This window comes from Stegastes partitus, unplaced genomic scaffold (genome assembly GCF_000690725.1).
Source record: "Stegastes partitus isolate 25-593 unplaced genomic scaffold, Stegastes_partitus-1.0.2 Scaffold222, whole genome shotgun sequence".
Taxonomy (NCBI): domain Eukaryota; kingdom Metazoa; phylum Chordata; class Actinopteri; family Pomacentridae; genus Stegastes; species Stegastes partitus.
The window spans coordinates 612,392-631,001 of NW_007577953.1; the positions used below are offsets into that span (position 1 = coordinate 612,392).

The following is an 18,610-nucleotide window of genomic DNA, read 5'->3' on the forward strand; positions in this document are numbered from 1 at the left end:
TGAGCAGTGGACCAATGAGAGGCCTTTGCTGATGAGCAGTGGACCAATGAGAGGCCTTTGCTGATGAGCAGTGGTCCAGAACACCTGTCAACAGGTGCACAAGTCTGACTGAGAGCTACAGGAAACACCTGATGGCAGTGATTGGCTCAGAGGCTTGATCAGGTACATGTTAGTCCACCAGGTCCCATCAGGCTGGTTGTTGTTTTAATATTTCTGTTGAACCACAATTCAAAAACAACGTCATGATGTTCATTACATTTTTATTTATTGCTACTTTCATCAGTTTCAGCTTGTTTCAGTGACTGAAGCTGTGTTTTTCCTTCTTTCATGGGAGGCTGTGAACACATAAACAACACTTATAATACTCCACAAACCTTCTGAGAGCCACCACATCACAGTTTGCTGTGCAGACGTAGCTCAGCCTGACTGTGCTCTGAGCAGCTGAGAGCCGGCTCATGGCACTCAGTCATTTGTCCAGTGCACTGATTGTTTGTTGAAAAAAGTGGTCGTGGTGTAGCACATATATGGCACATGGTGCTGGTTTTGTACAAAATTGGTCAAAAAAAGAAAAAACAAAGATTAAGGCAGGCTCCACATTAGCAGGAGAGTAAATAGCAGCCTCCTGCCACAGATCTGACTGAAGTCCAACTTTACATCCAAGCTGCATCCATTTGAGTTACAGTCGCACCAGGAGACACAGAAAAGTCCAAAGCTAACATTTTAAACAATATCAATAGAAATACATTATTTTAAATTAGCATTAATCACAACCTCTGAGATTTCCTGGGAAGCACAAGAACACCTTGACCGTCTGCAAACATGACGTCAGTGTCCCAAACCGCTGCTCAGTGAGGATATTTGATGGATTTTTTAGGGTTGGGGTTATTTTTTTGCGTCCTGGGCTTTCCATCCCGTCCAGTCAGCAGGCTGCGTCACCTGTTGCCTGAAGCATTTCCAACCGCTCAACTTATTATCTTGCGGTTACACTTGACATGTTACCGAGCAACTGTGCTCACCTGTGACGTTGTGAAACACTGATACCACACCGTGCGTTCGTTTGGCCCTGAGGAAAGGCAAAGCACAAAGAAGGCCTGAGGGATGACGGAGTTGTAGTAGCTGCTGGAGCAACAGGAGCATAAACACCTGAATGTGCTGCCGCTCACGTTCTTCTAGCTCTGCTATACGATGATTAAACTGCTGTTGACTAGAAACAGAAAAACAATCATCCAGCAGTTTCCAAGGAAGCTGACTAGGTGGTGTTAACAAAACATAAACTGACTGCACATGAATATTGTGTTGATTATATCTAATGGCAACAGGAAGTAACAGAAAAATAATAATTTACAGACTTGTCCTGCCTTGTTTAAGTGAACAGGTGCTTCTGTTCAGGAGCATCGTGGGGCTTCCCCAGGTCTGCTGGGTGGATGTGGCTCAGGGTGCATTCTGCCCCATGGAGGTGTTTTTGTGTTCTCAAAGCTTCTGCAGTTTTGGTTGTTGGGACTGAAAGTGTAATGGGTGGAACAGCTGCCGTTATTTCCCAAAGCATCACATTTTTCACACACAAACAAAGGGAGAAAAAAAGTGTTTTTTTGCTTTTATTTGTTTTCTTCTTAAACAGAGAAAGCATGAAATGATGTTATTGTCACTGAGGACGCCTGTGGCTCCGGCAGCATCCTGTCAGGACGAAGACACCTCACTGTAGTTTCAATCAGCAACAACAAACCCAGTCCAGACAGCTGTCGCATCTGAACCTTCCTCTTCGTTAGTGACTAAGTGCAGAACTCTGCAAACACACAAATCAGTATTAGAGTTTGCAGAAGAACCATTCTGAGATTCAGAAGCATCACTTTCTCCAACAGAAGGTTATCCAAACAACACACCTTTCTCCTGAGGTAGTCTGACGCTCGCCTGCATCTTATGGCACGCTGCGTTTTCCAGGAACGCCGTCACCAGCTCGTCTTTGACGTCACTGCTGCGAGCTTCAGTGAAAGCAGTTCACAGAAACGTCAAACAAACGCAGTAATCACGTACAGCATCGTTAAAATAATCCTAATCATTAACTTTATTTATAGAGCATCTTTCAAAACAAACTTTACAACGAACTTTTCAATAAAATAAATTAAAAACTAAAATACAATAAGCACACAGAATAATTGATAAAAGTAGAAATCACACACAAAAAGCAGGGAGCTAAAAAACAAAAGATAAAACTTAATAAAAGCAGGAAAAGCTCTCCAATAAAAATGTGTTTAAGAAGTGAAATAAGCTTCTTTGGAAGTAGTGGTGATTTAAAGACACAACTCAGGGCTGACACAACATAAAGACCTCAACGCCTCCACAGCAGGTAAAGCCGGACCTCCCCGCTTTCATCTGTGGCTGCAACATGGACGCGACTAAGTAAAGGGTTGATCAGCAGCAGTTTGTCATTCATTCTGTTGACTGAATAACATCACTCCAATTATACTGCACCCACTAAACGGAGCTGGACCAAAGCACAGCTAATCAGTTAGACCGCTAAAAAAACTACAGTTAATCTGCTTGATAACTGGCCAAATTCTAGATAATGATTTAGATAACCATGTGCAGCTAACAAGGGAAATAACTGACCAAACTATGGTTGATTAGTTAGATAACTGACCAAACTATGGTTAATTAGTTAGATAACTGACCAAACTATGGTTGATTAGTTAGATNATTAGTTAGATAACTGACCAAACTATGGTTGATTAGTTAGATAACTGACCAAACTGGGGTCCAAGCTGTTTGAAGACATTTTATTGCTAATGAACTCTTCAGGGTAAGTGCCTGGGAGAAAGCTGATTGGTTTTCATCATATCATGTGGGCTGAACAGCTCACCATACAGCATGTGTCTGTGCAGGGAGTCCACTGTGCCGGTCTCGTTTAAAGGAGGTTCTACTTCCTGGAAAACGATGCAGTCGGGACAGTTGGCCCACTTGCCGCTCCAGAGCAGGTTCCTGCGCTGCGGCCTTCCTGGAACAAAACCACCAGACATCAGAAAGGAACATACATGTTGATCCAAACATGACCTTGTGTTAAAATCTCTTTTTGAAGGACACAGTTTGGAGCTTGCATGTTTTAAATTCTGCCTTAAACGCCACCTTTCCTGGTTCTGTTGGAGGTTTTTCCCATGCAGTTGGGTTTTTTTGATTCCTTCCCACGTTGCCAACCGCTTGCTGTGAGGGAGCCCAAAGGCTGCTTTGGATTGTTGGGTTGGTTCGGGTTAGGGCTGTTTCAATTCATGAGGTCTGTACCTGACTGTGTTAAGTGCTTTTGAGTTATTGAGCCTGAGCTATTTTTCAGGCCTTCGCTCGAAAATTACATACCCATAATAAAAACAGTTTATCTGCAACCACAAGGTCTATTTGAATAATTCTTGTGTCATAATAAAAAGAACACGTGTAAGATTTGTTCAGATGTGTAAATTATATATGTTACTGGTTAAAAGTACATGTAGATGGCACACACACAACTTTAAAAATTTCAGGTTCGCCTAAAAAAAAAAAACAGTTTCAGGATAATGATCTCTTTGAAATGATCCAGCTGCAGCTCTAAACCTCTCCAGAATCATATCAGTGTTTTACTTTATTTTTAATCCTACCAGACCGCTGTCTGCTTTACGCAGCCTGTGCCTAAAGGCCACCAGACGGCTGTGAAGCTCCTTTGGTGACCCTCGGCTCTATCTCCGTGATCGATTGGTCGATTTCGGTAACTGAACCCTCCATCGAATCGTTATAGCCAATAGAATATAGCGATAGCCACCAAAACGAGATTGACAGCACTGTTAGCCAATCAGAGTCAGCAAGACTCCATTTTGTCGGGGAGCCGCTCGCTCCCTTGTCCCCTTCGCAGTAGGGCTCTATGGGAAACAGAGTCTCACAGAGATACGTGACGTGCTTTCCGTGTGGCACAGGAAGTAGTACTAACTGGTTCCGGTGTGGATTTACCGATAAAATAAACTTTTCACGGCAAAACAGCTAAGGTAAGAGACATTTATAGCTACAGTTTGACGAAGCGGTTTCGGTTTTTGCTGTTCTTTGGGTTGTTTCTCGCTGATGCTTTGGTTTTAGAGAGCTTTGATGGATATGTTTAGAATCTGGGGACTCTCTGCTTCATTTTGAGAGGCAGGTTGTGCGTCTTTCATAACGTACAGTAGCGACAGAGCCAGAAATGTGACGAGTGGGTTGACGTGGTGGCGCTATAGCGATTTGCATATTTGATAATTAATTTAGTTGGTGTTTGAGTTGTGTTTGAGGCATGTAGAAATGGCTGATATATGCTTGTAGCCCAGGCTCTGCTGTTTAATTTGATGTAAAACATCACTATATTCTTTCATGATGAGTGCATTGTTTCACACTATTTCTTTGTGTAAAACCTAAGGGGTTAGGGCTGATTAAATTCATGAGGTCTGTACCTGACTGTTCAGTGATTTTCAGTTCAGTTCAATTCAATGTTATTTGTAAAGCGCAGTTTACAACATCTGGTGATCACAGCGCTTAACAAAGTAAGGTACAGACCTCACAGCTTTGAGATGACATGTTGTCAACTGCTGTCATACAAATCAAACTGAATTGACCTGAAATTCCTAAATGGACATGTTCAGCAAAAACCAGACAGCAGCCCTGGATTTTCTATCAGCATAGAAAAACGTTACAAGCTTTACCAACAGCATGCAGGTCCATGATCTCTGGGAAAGCTCTGTTTGAATTTAATTTAGATTACACATTTGTGGGTGTCCCTATAGCTCAGCTAGCTTAGCGGTGACCATGAACAGGCTATAGGTCCATGGGGGCGCCCCCTATAGCTCAGCTAGCTTAGCGGTGACCATGAACAGGCTATAGGTCCATGGGGGCGCCCCNCATGAACAGGCTATAGGTCCATGGGGGCGCCCCTATAGCTCACCTAACCTTTCTGCAGGTCTCTCCCCGTTCTTTGTCTCCCTTTCCTGTCTATCTCTGCTGCTCTAAATAATAATATAATAATACAGAAGTATGTTGAAGGCCAAATATACTGAAGCTGAGGAGGGACAAGAGCGACACTCAGTCATGGAGCTTCAGTGTCGCTCAGTCCTGCTCTGTCTGGACATGAGGTATTGTAGGAATAGAGCTTAACAGGTGATTTTTGCTTGTCACTTATTATCCCAGGGGGCTAATTTGAAAAGTTTACAGTTGTTGTAGTGGCTGGAAGCGGTACTTTCTCTCTTTGCCCTGGTGGTGTCCCCCTGCGTCCTCTGACAAGCTGGACCTATTTATATCTTTATATCTTCACACTGTTGGACCTGCTGGTTCTGCATGAAGCAGCTCGAGCACCACAATCATAAAACCTTGATTTGTATGTCATAAAACAGCTTTACAAGGTGTTTTTCACACAGCAAACATCAGAAAACAATATAAAGAATAATGAAAAGATGTCACAAACATAAGAAAATGATTCACAGAATAAGCAATAACAGCCAGTTTTATGAAGCGATGGATTTGTTAAGTCTGAGTCTGGAATCTACACCCAGAACAGCCAGAAGCCAGAACATGTAGTGTGGAACCTGGCTAATCAATGAAGTCTAAAAACCGTAACCCTAAGCCACCCAGTAGCCGTGTAGTGTCGCTAAAAGGGGCTTTTTTCTTTTCTGCCTGGCAAAGTCGAGCAGCCATGATGAGACGAACTCACGTAGAAGAATTTCTGCACGTTTTAAACAAAACTGTCCAAATGTTGGAAATGTTTGTAGACGAGAATTAAATCCAGTTTTTTGGCACAGAATGAGTGAGACAGGACTTGATGTGTGCGTGCAGGACTTCTGGGCCGATACCAAACGCTTTAGTGAGTTCTGTTAGAACTGGAGAGCAGAAAGTTCTCAGATGTCCTGTCTGCTGAACAGTGAAGCAAACAGGAGCGAGTAGAAGAAAGTCTGAACCCATCAAGGCGCTCAGAGGCTTTTCATCAGAACTATTTTCTCCAACAAAAAAGTCCGGCTCAAGCAGAATCTGTTTCATATATGAAGTCCTCCACATGCCTGATACTAAACTGATTTGTTCTTTCACAAAGTAGGAATGCAAAGTTCCACAGTTTTACTATATTTAAAACCACAAAAAATGCAATTAATCACTAATTCACAGATATTTGCAGGTGGTTTTTTGAGTTGTTGAACTTCACAGTGTATTCTTTCACCAGCTAACCCCAACGCTGACACCAAAGTAGTTATTTGTGACTCAGACAGTTTCTGTGCTTTGATTCTTTTCAAAAGCCGGTCTGGAATTTTTGCAAAAACACAGATATCAGAGAGCCTGTGAAGTGTTTAAAGTGAAAACCCCATTCAAAAGTCATGTCAGTGGCGAGCTGCAGTGCTCCTGATGGTCGACCAGAGACGCTCAGGGGTTTCCCCGACCTGCTAAGAATACAGCTCTGGGAAATGGCTTAATCCCTACAATGTTTTGGTGTCAAGTCGCTTTTTCTATTTCTGCACCCTGCCACAAAATTCCCATGTTTATAGAAAAGTAAATAAAACTGCCTTTCGCCCTCAGAAGCTCTCTTGTGAAGCAGTTACCTTCCAGCTCCAGGTCGTCCCTCCCAGGGTGCAGGTGGTAGGTCCAGGTCTGTGTGATGCAGGCATCTCCTCTAAAACAACAGTGCATTCAGCAGCTGAGTACACAAGTGAACATGACTTAGAGAGTTTCATTTTTCAAATATGCCTTTTACAACTTTGATGTCTTCGACATGTCACTTCCCTAATTCAAGTATCTATTTGTGATGCTGGGGTTTCTTGTTTCTTGTTTTCACTGTGCTGCACAGCAGTTTCACACACGTATGTGAAACTAAGTGAAAAATTAGCGCTCTTTACTTTTCAGACTAAGCTTTTAAATTACAACACATTTTGATAATTCAGCTGTTAATCTGGGAAGCTGCAGTTTACATCCAGTCTGTCCAGACTCATGGAATACATGCTGTGCACCAAGATGAGCAAACCAGTATCCAGCCAAATGTGAAATAGGATCAGTGTCTCTTTGTCGGTTTGGTGTTGAACAAACCCTAACCCTGAACGCTGAACATGATGACGTCACAGCAACGCTGACCTTGGACCTTTTCACTTCAGCTCTTTATCAGATATATGTTTAAGGTTCTGTCATAGTTCACATGTGAATTCTTATTTTATGATCACAACAGTGTGTTGGGAGGTCACAGGGACCTTTGAATACCAAGAGTTATCAGTTCATCTTCAAGTTCAAGCCAACATCGGGGCCTAATTACAATCAATTCCTTCAGGCCGTTTGAGACATGTTGTTGTCAAGTCAGTTTTTCAGATGGGTTCATTCACTAGAAGCCTTCGAGAAAATTGTCATTGCTATCAGGAGTTTTTTTTTCTTCTTTTGCTGCCCTAATCATCACATGAAATCACCATAAGGTGGCTTTCCACTGCAGGCGTTTACAGGATGCACAACTTCACCCACAGTGTGAACTCTTTGTGCACCACAGATGAACACGCCGACTAATTAACTCCAGTTCTATGAGCACGGAGGAGATGGAACGAAGTTCGCCTGTCTGCTGAATTCTATTGATGTCAAATTCTGCTCAAGGAATTCACAGGCTGTTTTAGGACCTGGAGCTTTGTGCACGTTCCAACCACAAGAACCGCCCCTTCAGAACCACTTTCAGGACTTTTTTTCATTAAAGAGAGAAGTACCTACTCTATGCTGATAGGTTCAACTCGGAGAAGACAAACACTCTCAAACGCTCTTTGTCACTGTCGTGGCACGCTGGGATGAACCCGATAAGTCTTCAGATCCTGTCATGAAATGAAAGCTGACAGAATGAAAGGGCCGACGACGGGGTGTTCATGTGAAGCTTTGCCCTGAGTTCCTGCAGTGGAAAGCTGCCTCTGACGGTGGCACTGGAGAGTCCATCCATCCATCATCTCTACACCTTAATCCTCACTAGGGTCATGGGGGGCGGAGCCTATCCCAGCTGACTCAGGGTGAAGGCAGGTTCACCTGGACAGGTAACCAGTCTATCACAGGGCTACACTTAGAGACAGACAACCAAGCACACTCACATTCACACCTACGGACAATTTACAATCACCAATTAACCTCAGCATGTTTCTGGACTGTGGGAGGAAGCCGGAGAACCCGGAGAGAACCCACGCTGCACGGGGAGAACATGGAGACTCCACGCAGGAAGATCCCGGGTGTCCTCACCGGGACGCCGACCGGTGACCTTCTAGCTGTGAGGCGCTAACAATGCTAACCACTGAGCAACCTTGCAGCCCGCACTGGAGAGTAAAGAAGACGATTACAGTCACTTTCAGCTCCAAATTTAACCGATCAGTCTTAAGACGTGCAGGGTGTTTTTTTTCAGACTCTCGCTCTCTGCTCCACCAGAAACAGCCCTAAAAGGGTTCCACATGGACGGTTCTTGTGGCTGGAACGTGCACAAACGTTCAGGTTGCCCTTAAGCATCCCACAAGCTCCTGCAGTGCAAACAGCCTGCTGTTCTGTCTTCGGGGATCTATCTGCAGGGAGCCTGATCCTCCACCAAACTAGAACCAGCTGCACCTTCACCAGCTCCAACAGGAAGCTGATTTGCTGGTGACACACGGATGCATCAACGTTAGCAGCCTAATAATGACATCTGTCAGTTTAGGGTACAAAATTAGTCTCACTGGAGAAAGATCTTGTTTGTAGGACTTTTTGAAGACTGAAGATTTTCACAGTAGTTTTCCAACACAGAACTGTAAATGAGAACACAAACTAAAACATGTTGTTGATGTGGGCTTTGTTAACTGCATATGAATTGTTAATTACAGCATAAAACAGATCCCAGTTATTGCAAACGGATCCATGAAGTCAGTGATCAGCATCAGCATCGTGCTGAGCCTCCTTTTAAGACAGACATGGCTTTTAGCTGTAGATGTTGGACATCCTTATTGCTGCGATCATACAGGCAGCAGGATGTGTTCAAATGTTTGCAGCTTTCTTTTATCTCCATTACTTGTTTAGTGCTTTCAGCCTTTGGGGCCTTTTCCCGTGAACACAGTGTGAATGTGTGCGTGTGGACTTGCTACCTTACATGCGCATGTGTCCAGTCAGCAGCAGCGTGTCATTGGCTGGCTCCTCCATGGTGAACAAAATGCTGTCCAACGCTCGGAACTTCTGGATGTCGGCCTCACTGTGACTGGCTGCCGCTTGAAAGTACCATTTTCCAAGATACTAAGACGGAGACACAGAGAGCGTGGGGGTAGCAGCACAGGCTCGGGAACGGAAGATATTTAAAAGATGAGCCCACGGCTTGCGACAAAGACCACTCATGGAAAGAGCAGAGGGGTGGAAAATGCATCTGTGTGGTGCCGACTAATGTTTATCTCGGTATATCTGTTTGCATCTGCAGTAGCTGCGAAAGAGAAGTGCCGCACACGCAAAGCACGCCTCAGCAGAGCCACGTGGCAGCACCGATAGTCACAGCAGCTCATCTCACTGCAATAAGTTTTGGTGCTGTTCCAACAGAACATCTCCACGGGATTTAGCTTCTTACCTGCTGACGGTCGACACTTTTCACAGGCAGCAGCTCAGGATGCGAGCAGGGCATGATGGCCTGATACAACAAGCCATACAGGTGCAGAAAGGAAGACAAGGCCTCCTGTAGCATAGCTGCAGCTGGAATCAAGGCCTGGTGATGAATCAAAACACTGAATGTGTGTAAAGTCCCAACATGTCAGGTAAATACTGTGGGTGGAAGTCAATGATTAACCCGCACAGCTGGAGTACCTCTGACTTTTGAAGAAAGCACACGCTGGTTACATGTGGGGTTCAGGTATCAGTTAATATACAGACTGTATCGGATGGAAATATTTATTGTAAATGAATCACGCTTTCATAGAAGAAGCGTGCTCCAGAATCTTGTGAAAGGACAAAAACCCAGTTCACTCACTCTTACTGAGTCACCATCGTATGTAGGAGGTGACGTTTTTAAAAAAAAAACCTCGTCCACAGAGCTGCAGCTAATTATAGACGGCGTCAGTCAACCAACAAGCTGCAACCTCAAGCTCCCGTTTCGAAACAGTCAAAGAGCACAGCATTACTAATTTGTTTGCGTTCAGCCCACGCTCACTGTCAACAGACGTGAGGGATCATTAACTACATGTTTGAAGTGCTGTGTGCCTCCCACGCTGGCTTTGGGGGGGACAGCATTAAAGAGCACTGAGTTAATTATTCATTATTAATCAAGTCTGTTTTGTTTCATGAAATGTCTCCTATCAGTGTGGTTTATCTGTAAACAGTGCAAACACACTCTCCTGTCATGTTTGAACTCTCTGTGGACTTCTGTTTTTACTGCAGTATAAAGTTCTGTCCCTCCATGAAACCGGGACGCCACGGTGAGGACAGAACCCTCTACTACGCCGTATGACACCGTCACAACGACAGAATCTAGTTACTGTTGAGCTTTCTTTTTAATGAGACATGTTGGGTAAAATATTTGATGAAACATCACATTTTTTAAGCTTCGATTCGGTTCGGGCAGCCCGGGCCCTACGATGAGCGGTCTACAGTTACAAACACGTGTCTGTTTATTCAGGTCCGGTTCTGATAAATGCTGTCATTGGTGCAAGTTTTTAAAGATGACCTGCCTTTCAAACTCATAAAACCAGCAAATATTCACTCAGAAAAGTAGTTCAAAGACCGTAAACAGTTCATTCTGACTGACTGTTCAGCAGCTGTTCCAGGTCTCATGTAGGTTTTTGTGAAGCAGTGAAGGATGAACTGATGCGTGTTGTCCTTACATCCTGCTTCTACTGCACTACATGTCAGAGGCCAAACCCGAACCAGAACCGGACTTCTTGCTCCGTTACGTTTGTCTGACAGCTTTAGCTGCTTGTCAGGTTACAGGTTTTTAAACTCTTTCTGTCCAGAACACCACATCTGTGTGTTTGCTGTTTCTAATCGGACTTTTTGTTCTGATTAATTGAAAGTTTGAATGTTTCTGGCCTGAGAGCATTTCTTACACTTAAAGTTATAAATGGGTGACAAATTAAAGGAGAAATGAACATGAAGCGTCTCCGTGAGGTGTTGGTTAGCTCTACTGGAGGGATGGAGAGCTGCTTCACATCCTACATCTGCACAAAGTGTTGGCTTCAGATCTACTGACTGGAAAGGCCACAGCACAGGACTCACATCGCTGTCATCCAACCATTCAGTGAGGCTGTGGATGTGGCCGCTGTCCATGTCATACCTGTACATGTTCTTCCTCTTTTTGTCTTTCGTCTGCATATAAACTCTTTGTTCTTCAGTGTGGATGAGCTGACGGTCACAAAGCTGGAAGCAGAGCTGCTTCTCTAATCTCATGGAATCAGTGTTCATCATTTGGCAGCATGATAACGAGCTGCCAGCAGGCGCTGCGTTGCTGCAGATCAAACTACCAGCAGTACATGAAGTCACTGAGATGAGCTTCATCCTAAACATCCACAGCAACAGAAGACGACTGTCACTTTGAATACTGGACGTTCTGCTGCTAATACTCACATAAGGTTTAGAATGCAGTACTTTTACATGTAGTGGAGTTTTTGTAGTGTGGTGTTAATACTTTTACTACAAGATCTAGTCTGACTTGTGCTCCACCTCTGCTTCCAGCAGGTGGTGTCAAACACAGCTTGTTCTGGTGTATGACCTCCTCCAGAGGACTGGACATGTGCTAGTCCCTGCAGCAGTAACAGGAAAAAGCAGAAGGCTTATATTTCAGGAAACCGCCTCAGACAGAAGCTTTTCTTTCTTCCTTTCATTTTCTCTTCAGCTCAGTCGTTTTTTTAATTAATCAGCATGATGAGCTAAAACAAGCCCGTGTCTACTGTGGTGACAACAGGAGTGGATCACATCAACATTTTGTGTTTTCCTTGTCATGAATAATGAATTTCCACCTTAAAGTGATGCAAAAGAAACAAACTGTTGCATAAAAACTCACCAGGAAGCAGGAAGTGTTTGACCAGCAGAGGTCCAGCAGTGCTCACATGAAGTGTGCCATCTGCTGCAGAGAGCTTCTAGTGTTTGCTGTGGCTGACATTTCACCATAAAGCGTAGCTGCTAACGTGCCCACCTCCTGCCTTTGATTGATTTTAACAGTAGCTGAACTGCAGCTGAGCAGTACCTCTGTTCTGGACTAGTGGGGATGGATGCTGCAGCTGACAGGACCTGAGGTGTTTGGACATAGCACCAAAAAACAACAACTACATCTTTAGTCGTTTTATTGTTTAATTAGAATCTGGACAGCAGTTGCATTTAAACCAGAGTGGTCCTTGAAGTTCTTCTGATGTTCAGGTGAAGAATGTGCAGACGGGACGTCGTGGAGAGGGAGCAGCCGGGCCGGTCCGAAAACAAAGACATCTATGTGAAGTGTGAGGCTGTGAATGTGGAAGGAGAAGCCGGAGATATGAGAGCATGTGGACGACAGTCAGCTGTTGTCCCAGGAAGCAGACAGCCAGGAGGAGGAGGAGGAGCTGGACCCCCTCGGCTTTGACAAAATCAGGCCAAGAACATTTCTGAGAATGACTAAGAACACACCTGTGCTGTGAATCCTCACCTCTGACTGCGGTTTTATTTCTGACTTAGCTGGAAACTACCAACAGCTACAACAGACTGGCTATCAGAGGAAGGGACTGGGCATGTGCAGTAGCTTGTTGTTCCCACTCCCTGATGGCAAAGGTCCACCTCTCACTCCCCCTTCAGCACCGACACCAGCTCCCCGCTCTCCTTCAGCTCCTTCACTATGTCCAGGCCGCCCACCAGCTCCCCCTTCACGTACAGCTGGGGGTACGTGGGCCAGTTGGAGTAAGTCTTGAGCCCCTGACGCACCTCCTCGTCCTGCAGAATATCAAAGGTGTCATAATCCACCTCGGTGCCGTTCAGGATCTCCAGAATCTGCCTGCTGAAGCCGCACCGGGCGGCCTCCTTGTTGCCCTTCATGAACAGCATCACCGGGCTCTGGTTGATGACGGTCTTCAGGCGGTGCTCCAGGGTGACGGCCTTGGGGCAGGTGTTCTCCAGCTCCCCGGACTCTGCCAGCTCCTTCACGATGTCCAGCCCCCCCACCAGCTCCCCGTTCACATACAGCTGCGGGTAGGTGGGCCAGTTGGAGTAGGTCTTCAGGCCCTGCCGGACCCCGTCGTCGGACAGGATGTCGAAGCTGCTGAACTGGATGTTGTGCTCCTTGAGCAGCGCCACGATCTGCCGGCTGAAGCCGCAGCGGGGCTCCTGCGGGGCGCCCTTCATGAAGAGCATGCAGGGGGCGGCGTTGATGAGCTTCTTCAGCCGCTGGTTCAGGTCCTCGGGGCTGTTCTCCGCGGCTCCAGCGGGGCTACCGCTCACCGCCAAGCGCTGCACCTTCTTGGTGAGGTCCGGAGCGTGGGCCCCATCCAGCCGGTCCACCTTCTCTCCCGCCTTGAAGAAAATGAACGTCGGCACGGAGGAGATCTCATACTTCTCCGACACCTCCGGAACCGATTCCGCCTCCAGCTTCACAAACGTGGTGTGCGGCTGTTCCTTGGCCAGCTCCGCCATCACGTCGTTCATGTGGCGGCACTGGGGCGCCCAGGCCGCCTGGAAGTGCACCACAGTCAGGCATTTCCCAGCTTTGGCCAAGAAATCTTCCAACTGCTGTTGACTCGTCGCCTCCACGAGATTCGCCATTTTTCTTTGGCCCGTGCGCAGCGGTTCCGGTGGCGTCACATCCGTGTAGCCTGGTAGCTTCTGGAGAGAGCTAGTACCAGGAAGTCGTCCGTATGCTAACTGATGATAAGAAACAGCTGCAGACGCCGGATAAGCTGAAAGGAGAGAGCGACGTTTAAGGTAAACGTTCAACAACACGCTGAATGTTCTGCTGTATGCTAATATGCTAAGCTAACTGTAACGTTTAGTGTTTGTAGCATTAGCCTAGCCGCGCTACTAGTTAGCTTGTGCAAGTTAGCTTCGTTCCAAACGTGTGCCTGGTTTCCAAGTTAAGCAGCGCTAGCCCTGCTAACAGACCAGTGGACGTTAAGCAGGATGTTCTTGCATCCAGCTGCTGGGAAGGGTTTCAGATGTTGGAAGCGAAGACAAGGTGCCGGAGTCCGGCCCAGCAGAACCCAGCTGCGGGGCTTCACTCGGCTCATCTCCACAGTTAGCCTAAACTTAGCTGATTAGCGACGTTGGCTAATGCTTGGTGGTCAAAATGTGTCTGCTTCTTTTGGAACTTCTGAGCTTTGCTGAACTAAATCCACCACACGGCTGTGTTACTGCTAGTATTATATAGTATATATTGTATAGTATATAGTATATATAGTGTATATAGTATATATAGTGTATTGTGTATACATAGTATAGTCTGGTTCATCAGTACTGTGGATATGTTAGTGCCTGTACTATATAGTATATATAGTATAGTGTAGTATATATAGTATAGTGTGGTTCATCAGCGCTGTGCTGTGGGTGTGTTCCTGCCTGTACTATATAGTATCTATAGTACATAGTGTATATACTATATATAGTATAGTGTATATAGTATAGTATATATAGTATAGTGTGGTTCATCAGCGCTGTGCTGTGGGTGTGTTTGGGACGTATAATACATACATTTCCAGAAGATGTGATTTACTATTAGTATAAAACAAGTCTTAGTTGAACGGTCCATCAGTTAATTAACATTGATATTGACAACAATTAACAATTATTGCTCATTATTTAATGATTTACATTTAGCAAAAATAACTAATACATTTCATATCAGAAACAATACAGTTAGCAAATGACAGGTGCTGTAGTTTAGGATACATGAGGAGTGGCTTCTAACTGATCAGACCGCTGTGTTGGATTTAATGTGAGCAGGCTGGACTCTCAGAGGCTGCACATGGTCATCATGTATACGTCCGTCCAGCCAGCACGCTGTGGTTGAACCGTCTTAGTATTTATCTGCCAGTCCTCAGACATCATGCCGGAGGGTTTTTAATGTAATGCTGTCATAAGTGATAATGCACTATCACGTTGTAAATCTCATGGACAGTTAATATTGACGCGAAGCTACACTTTTAAAATGTATATCTCAAATCAAAATGCTGTGTCTGTCCAATAAATGGCTTCCCCAGATTATTGTCGCTAGTTCAGGCTGCTCTTTTTGTCCAGGCTATTTTAAAGTGATTAAAATGTATATTAAAGAGGAAAGAAACAAACCCTTAAGTCAGTGAATATTACGATTATTTCCTTGTTAAGTGACTTTTAACAGTTCGTCCATTTGAACCAGCATTCTTCTTGGAGCTCCCTGGAGAGGTCTCCCAGAGACCCCCTGAAAACCACCAGAGCGGTCAGTGAAATGGAACAGTTCAGTTTTTTACACAAGCTTCTTATGTAGGGTTACATTTGCACAAGCATAGTATAACTTTTTGTTATAAATAGGTCAGAAAACGAAGCAGGACAAAGCAGATTAGTGTCAGGTGAAATAACACAGACTCAGCTTGGCCACAGTCTGCTGACCGATGGCTCTCACTGTCAGAGATCATCACCCCCAGCAGGGCCAGCTGAAGGCCGCAGAGGTGGTCAGCGTTTTCTGTGGAGCACTTTATTGATCAGTTCAAAACAAATCTGATCCTATTTATAGACAAATGATTTACCCATAGCTGTGTTCCCATCGCAGAATTTGTCCAAAAGAAAGTTCATTTTTAACCTGTACAATGCCCTAACCCGTCTCAGTCACAGCTATCTATCACAAACTGCAGGGATTCTTGTTTCAGAAGGGTTGTTCATGTTTATAAGAACCAAGATGGAATCAGAGGTTTTAATTTCTCAAACATATATACCATTGAAGGCCCTAAGAATCCCAGCTGGGCTGCAGTTACTGAAACTCATTGATCCTGTGATGCAGGAACACCATGGAAGAACCAACTGGAGACATCGAGGTGACGGTGAAAACCCTGGACTCCCAGAGCAGAACCTACACCGTCGGTGCTCAGGTAAGTCCTGCTGCCAGTTGGGGTTCATTCTCATCTTTATTGAAACCTTCTGGTCCTGAGTTGTGACTGTGTGTCTGTTTGTAGTTGACTGTGAAGGAGTTCAAGGAGCACATTGCGCCTTCAGTGGGCATCCCGGTGGACAAGCAGAGGCTGATCTACCAGGGCAGAGTGCTGCAGGATGAGAGGACTCTGGCAGACTACAGTAAGTAACCAAGGAGGTCATTAAAGACCAAAAGCTAGACTTGATTTTATCTTGTTTCAAAGGCAGTTCAGGATTTGTTTCTACACTGCTTCCTTTTCTGATTTCCTACTAAAGTTATAACCCTGCTATCGGTTTCTAAAAATGTATTTCTTGCACATTATCATTAGATGCAAAAGTCATTCTTAATGTTTGAGCTGCACGTATTTACAAATAAATAGATTTCCTTTGAGATTTGCAGCTCACCACAACTGTGGGAGAAAACGTGACTTTTCTCTGAAGCCCGGGTGTCTTATGGGCGAGCTGTCTCACTGTGTTTATGTCATTAGTTCAGCCAGTGCTGGCGCAGAGCCACGCCTCCTTCCTACTAAAGGGACTGACGTGGCGTCACCTGTCATTCAAGATAAGCGTACCTCTTCCTTGCTTTGTGCAAAGAGGATGGTCTGGTGAGATACCTCACTCAAGAGATAAGTCACCTCACCATAGGGACATACAGATTGTCCTGTTACTCAGCTCACTGTCTGACTCATGCTGGCCCCCGTTTACAACAGTCTGAGCCACGGATGGTCATCTAACCAAAGGAACGCTGCAAAGGTCAAAGGCAAAGCCCAGCATATCTTCCACCACCTTAAACAGGGCCCCACAGGTTGCAATAGTTCCAGTCAAATGTGCACCAAGTCCCGCCACGCTGGAGTAGGCCATCTCAGTCGCCACAGGTCAGTGCATATTCAAAACTGTGGTTTTGAGCATCACAAAAAAATCAATTCACTGAGATTTTAGAGCTTATTTACCTCAGAGGACTAAACAAATATCTGCCTGCACTAATGTGAAGGGTGGTACTGAGCTTTGGACTGCAGCATGTAGTCCTGGTCTGGCTCACAAACGGTGGTTTTGATGCGCAAGACGCATGTCACGCAGGTGAGAGTCACTTAGTCCTCGCGCAAATATTGTTAATGTTCATAACTGAGAATGTCTTCTCGCACAAGTATGTCGAGCCAAACAAGCCCAGCATTTTCTTAGCAAATGTTCGAATGTCATAGAACCTGCCTTCATCCAGCTGGCGGTAGAAGCTGACAAGAGGGAGCTGCTGGTGCCGACTACGACACTCAGCGTCGCACTGCAGCTCCATGAGCTCCAGCTGCAGGTGGTCTGGTCTGGTCATCAGGGTCCACAGAGAAAGGAGAGGAAAGAAGCCTGATCTCCCTTTCAATAGCTGCAAAATCCTGAAAGCGCTGTTGAAACTCCTCAGCCAGAGATGAGATGTCTGCTGCATACCTTCTCATTTGCGCACTGATGTAGTTCTGTTGGAAACTGGTCATAATGTCCTGCAGCGATGGGAAGTGTGTCATACTGGGCTGTGACAGGTGCCTGTGGAAGAGTAGCAGCTTGCTCCCAAAGGCTCTGATGTGTGAATGGAGTTGGCTTACCGCTGCATTTTGCCCCTGAAGGCTCGTGTTCAGCGCATTCACATGTCGTGTTATGTCAACTAAAAATCCCAAATCAGCCAGCCAAACAGGAACAGATAGTTCTGGCATCGGTTGTCCCTTTTTTTGCCAAGAATTGTTCAGTTTCCTCCATAAGAGAGTAGAAGCGCTGCAGTGCAGACCCCCTACTGAGCCATCTCACATCGTTGTGATGCTGCACAACATCTCCGTATTCAGCCTGGATGTCGAGCAGAACCTGTTGAAACTGGCGGTGGCACAGGGCTCTGGAGCGAATATAATGAATAGCCTTTGTCACCGGTTTCATAACATGATCATATTTCAGATGTTTGGCACAGAGAACTTGGTGATGAATAATACAATGGAGTCGATCGCTTTGCCTCCTTGTTTGCTGACTTTGTTTGCTGACCACTTCGCTCGCCAGTCATGGCAGGTGCACCATCCGTGGTAATCCCAGTGACTTTATTCCACTGTAGTTTCATGTCATCTACGCCAGAACAAACAGAAACAAATAGATCTGCTCCTCCTGTTTGGTCCTTCAGGCTCTGGAGGTCGAGAAGCTCTTCACTCCCGTTCATGTCATTGTCCACTCCTCTCAAAAAAATCAGTAACTGAGCGGTGTCAGATGCATCCGTGCTTTCATCATAGGCCAACGAGAAAAAGTCAAACTCCGCTTCTTTTTGTCTGGTAGTGCCTCTTGATGTTGAATTCCTTGAAAACAGCCACAGTCTCTTGGCAAATTAGGCAGATGCAATTGTTTCGTATTTCAGTGAAAAAATACTCCAATTTCCACTTGACCTGGAAGCGGCGGCCCTTGCTGTCCACTTTCCTTTTTTTAGTTACAGTCGCCATGTCAGAAATGGGCTGGGCTGAAAGGATCACACACGGCACAGTGGCGAGGGTGCAGCCACAGGTCTACTGCCATCTTCTGGTGAAATGTAAAAACAGCAGCAGCCACAGGTCTACTGCCATCTTCTGGTGAAATGTAAAAACAGCAG

At 45.3% G+C, this 18,610-nt stretch overlaps 3 protein-coding genes across 4 annotated transcripts in view; 1 reads left to right on the plus strand and 2 right to left on the minus strand.

The window, feature by feature from the left end:
- The window catches only part of bag6 (BCL2 associated athanogene 6), a 39,443-nt gene that overhangs the window by 1,007 nt on the left and 19,826 nt on the right, over positions 1–18,610 (plus strand). The window contains exons 2-4 of one of the 2 annotated variants that reach the window (XM_008281104.1): positions 13,827–13,839; positions 15,884–15,971; positions 16,056–16,173. In XM_008281104.1, coding sequence (XP_008279326.1) covers positions 15,891–15,971; positions 16,056–16,173 — 199 coding nt within the window. In that variant the 5' untranslated portion in view covers positions 13,827–13,839; positions 15,884–15,890. Of the gene's footprint in view, positions 1–13,826; positions 13,840–15,883; positions 15,972–16,055; positions 16,174–18,610 lie in introns of those variants that run through there. The other variant, XM_008281105.1, reaches the window with a different exon arrangement.
- Positions 1,583–9,652, minus strand: LOC103356810 (apolipoprotein M). Its single transcript, XM_008281107.1, has 6 exons — positions 9,539–9,652; positions 9,077–9,216; positions 6,558–6,628; positions 2,858–2,992; positions 1,881–1,979; positions 1,583–1,783 (listed from the first exon to the last, which is right to left on the minus strand). The coding sequence occupies exons 1-6, from the start codon at positions 9,650–9,652 to the stop codon at positions 1,770–1,772; spliced, it is 573 nt and encodes a 190-aa protein (XP_008279329.1). The 3' UTR covers positions 1,583–1,769.
- glrx3 (glutaredoxin 3) lies at positions 12,223–13,718 on the minus strand. The gene has a single exon (XM_008281106.1). The coding sequence runs from the start codon at positions 13,678–13,680 to the stop codon at positions 12,706–12,708; it is 975 nt and encodes a 324-aa protein (XP_008279328.1). The 5' UTR covers positions 13,681–13,718; the 3' UTR covers positions 12,223–12,705.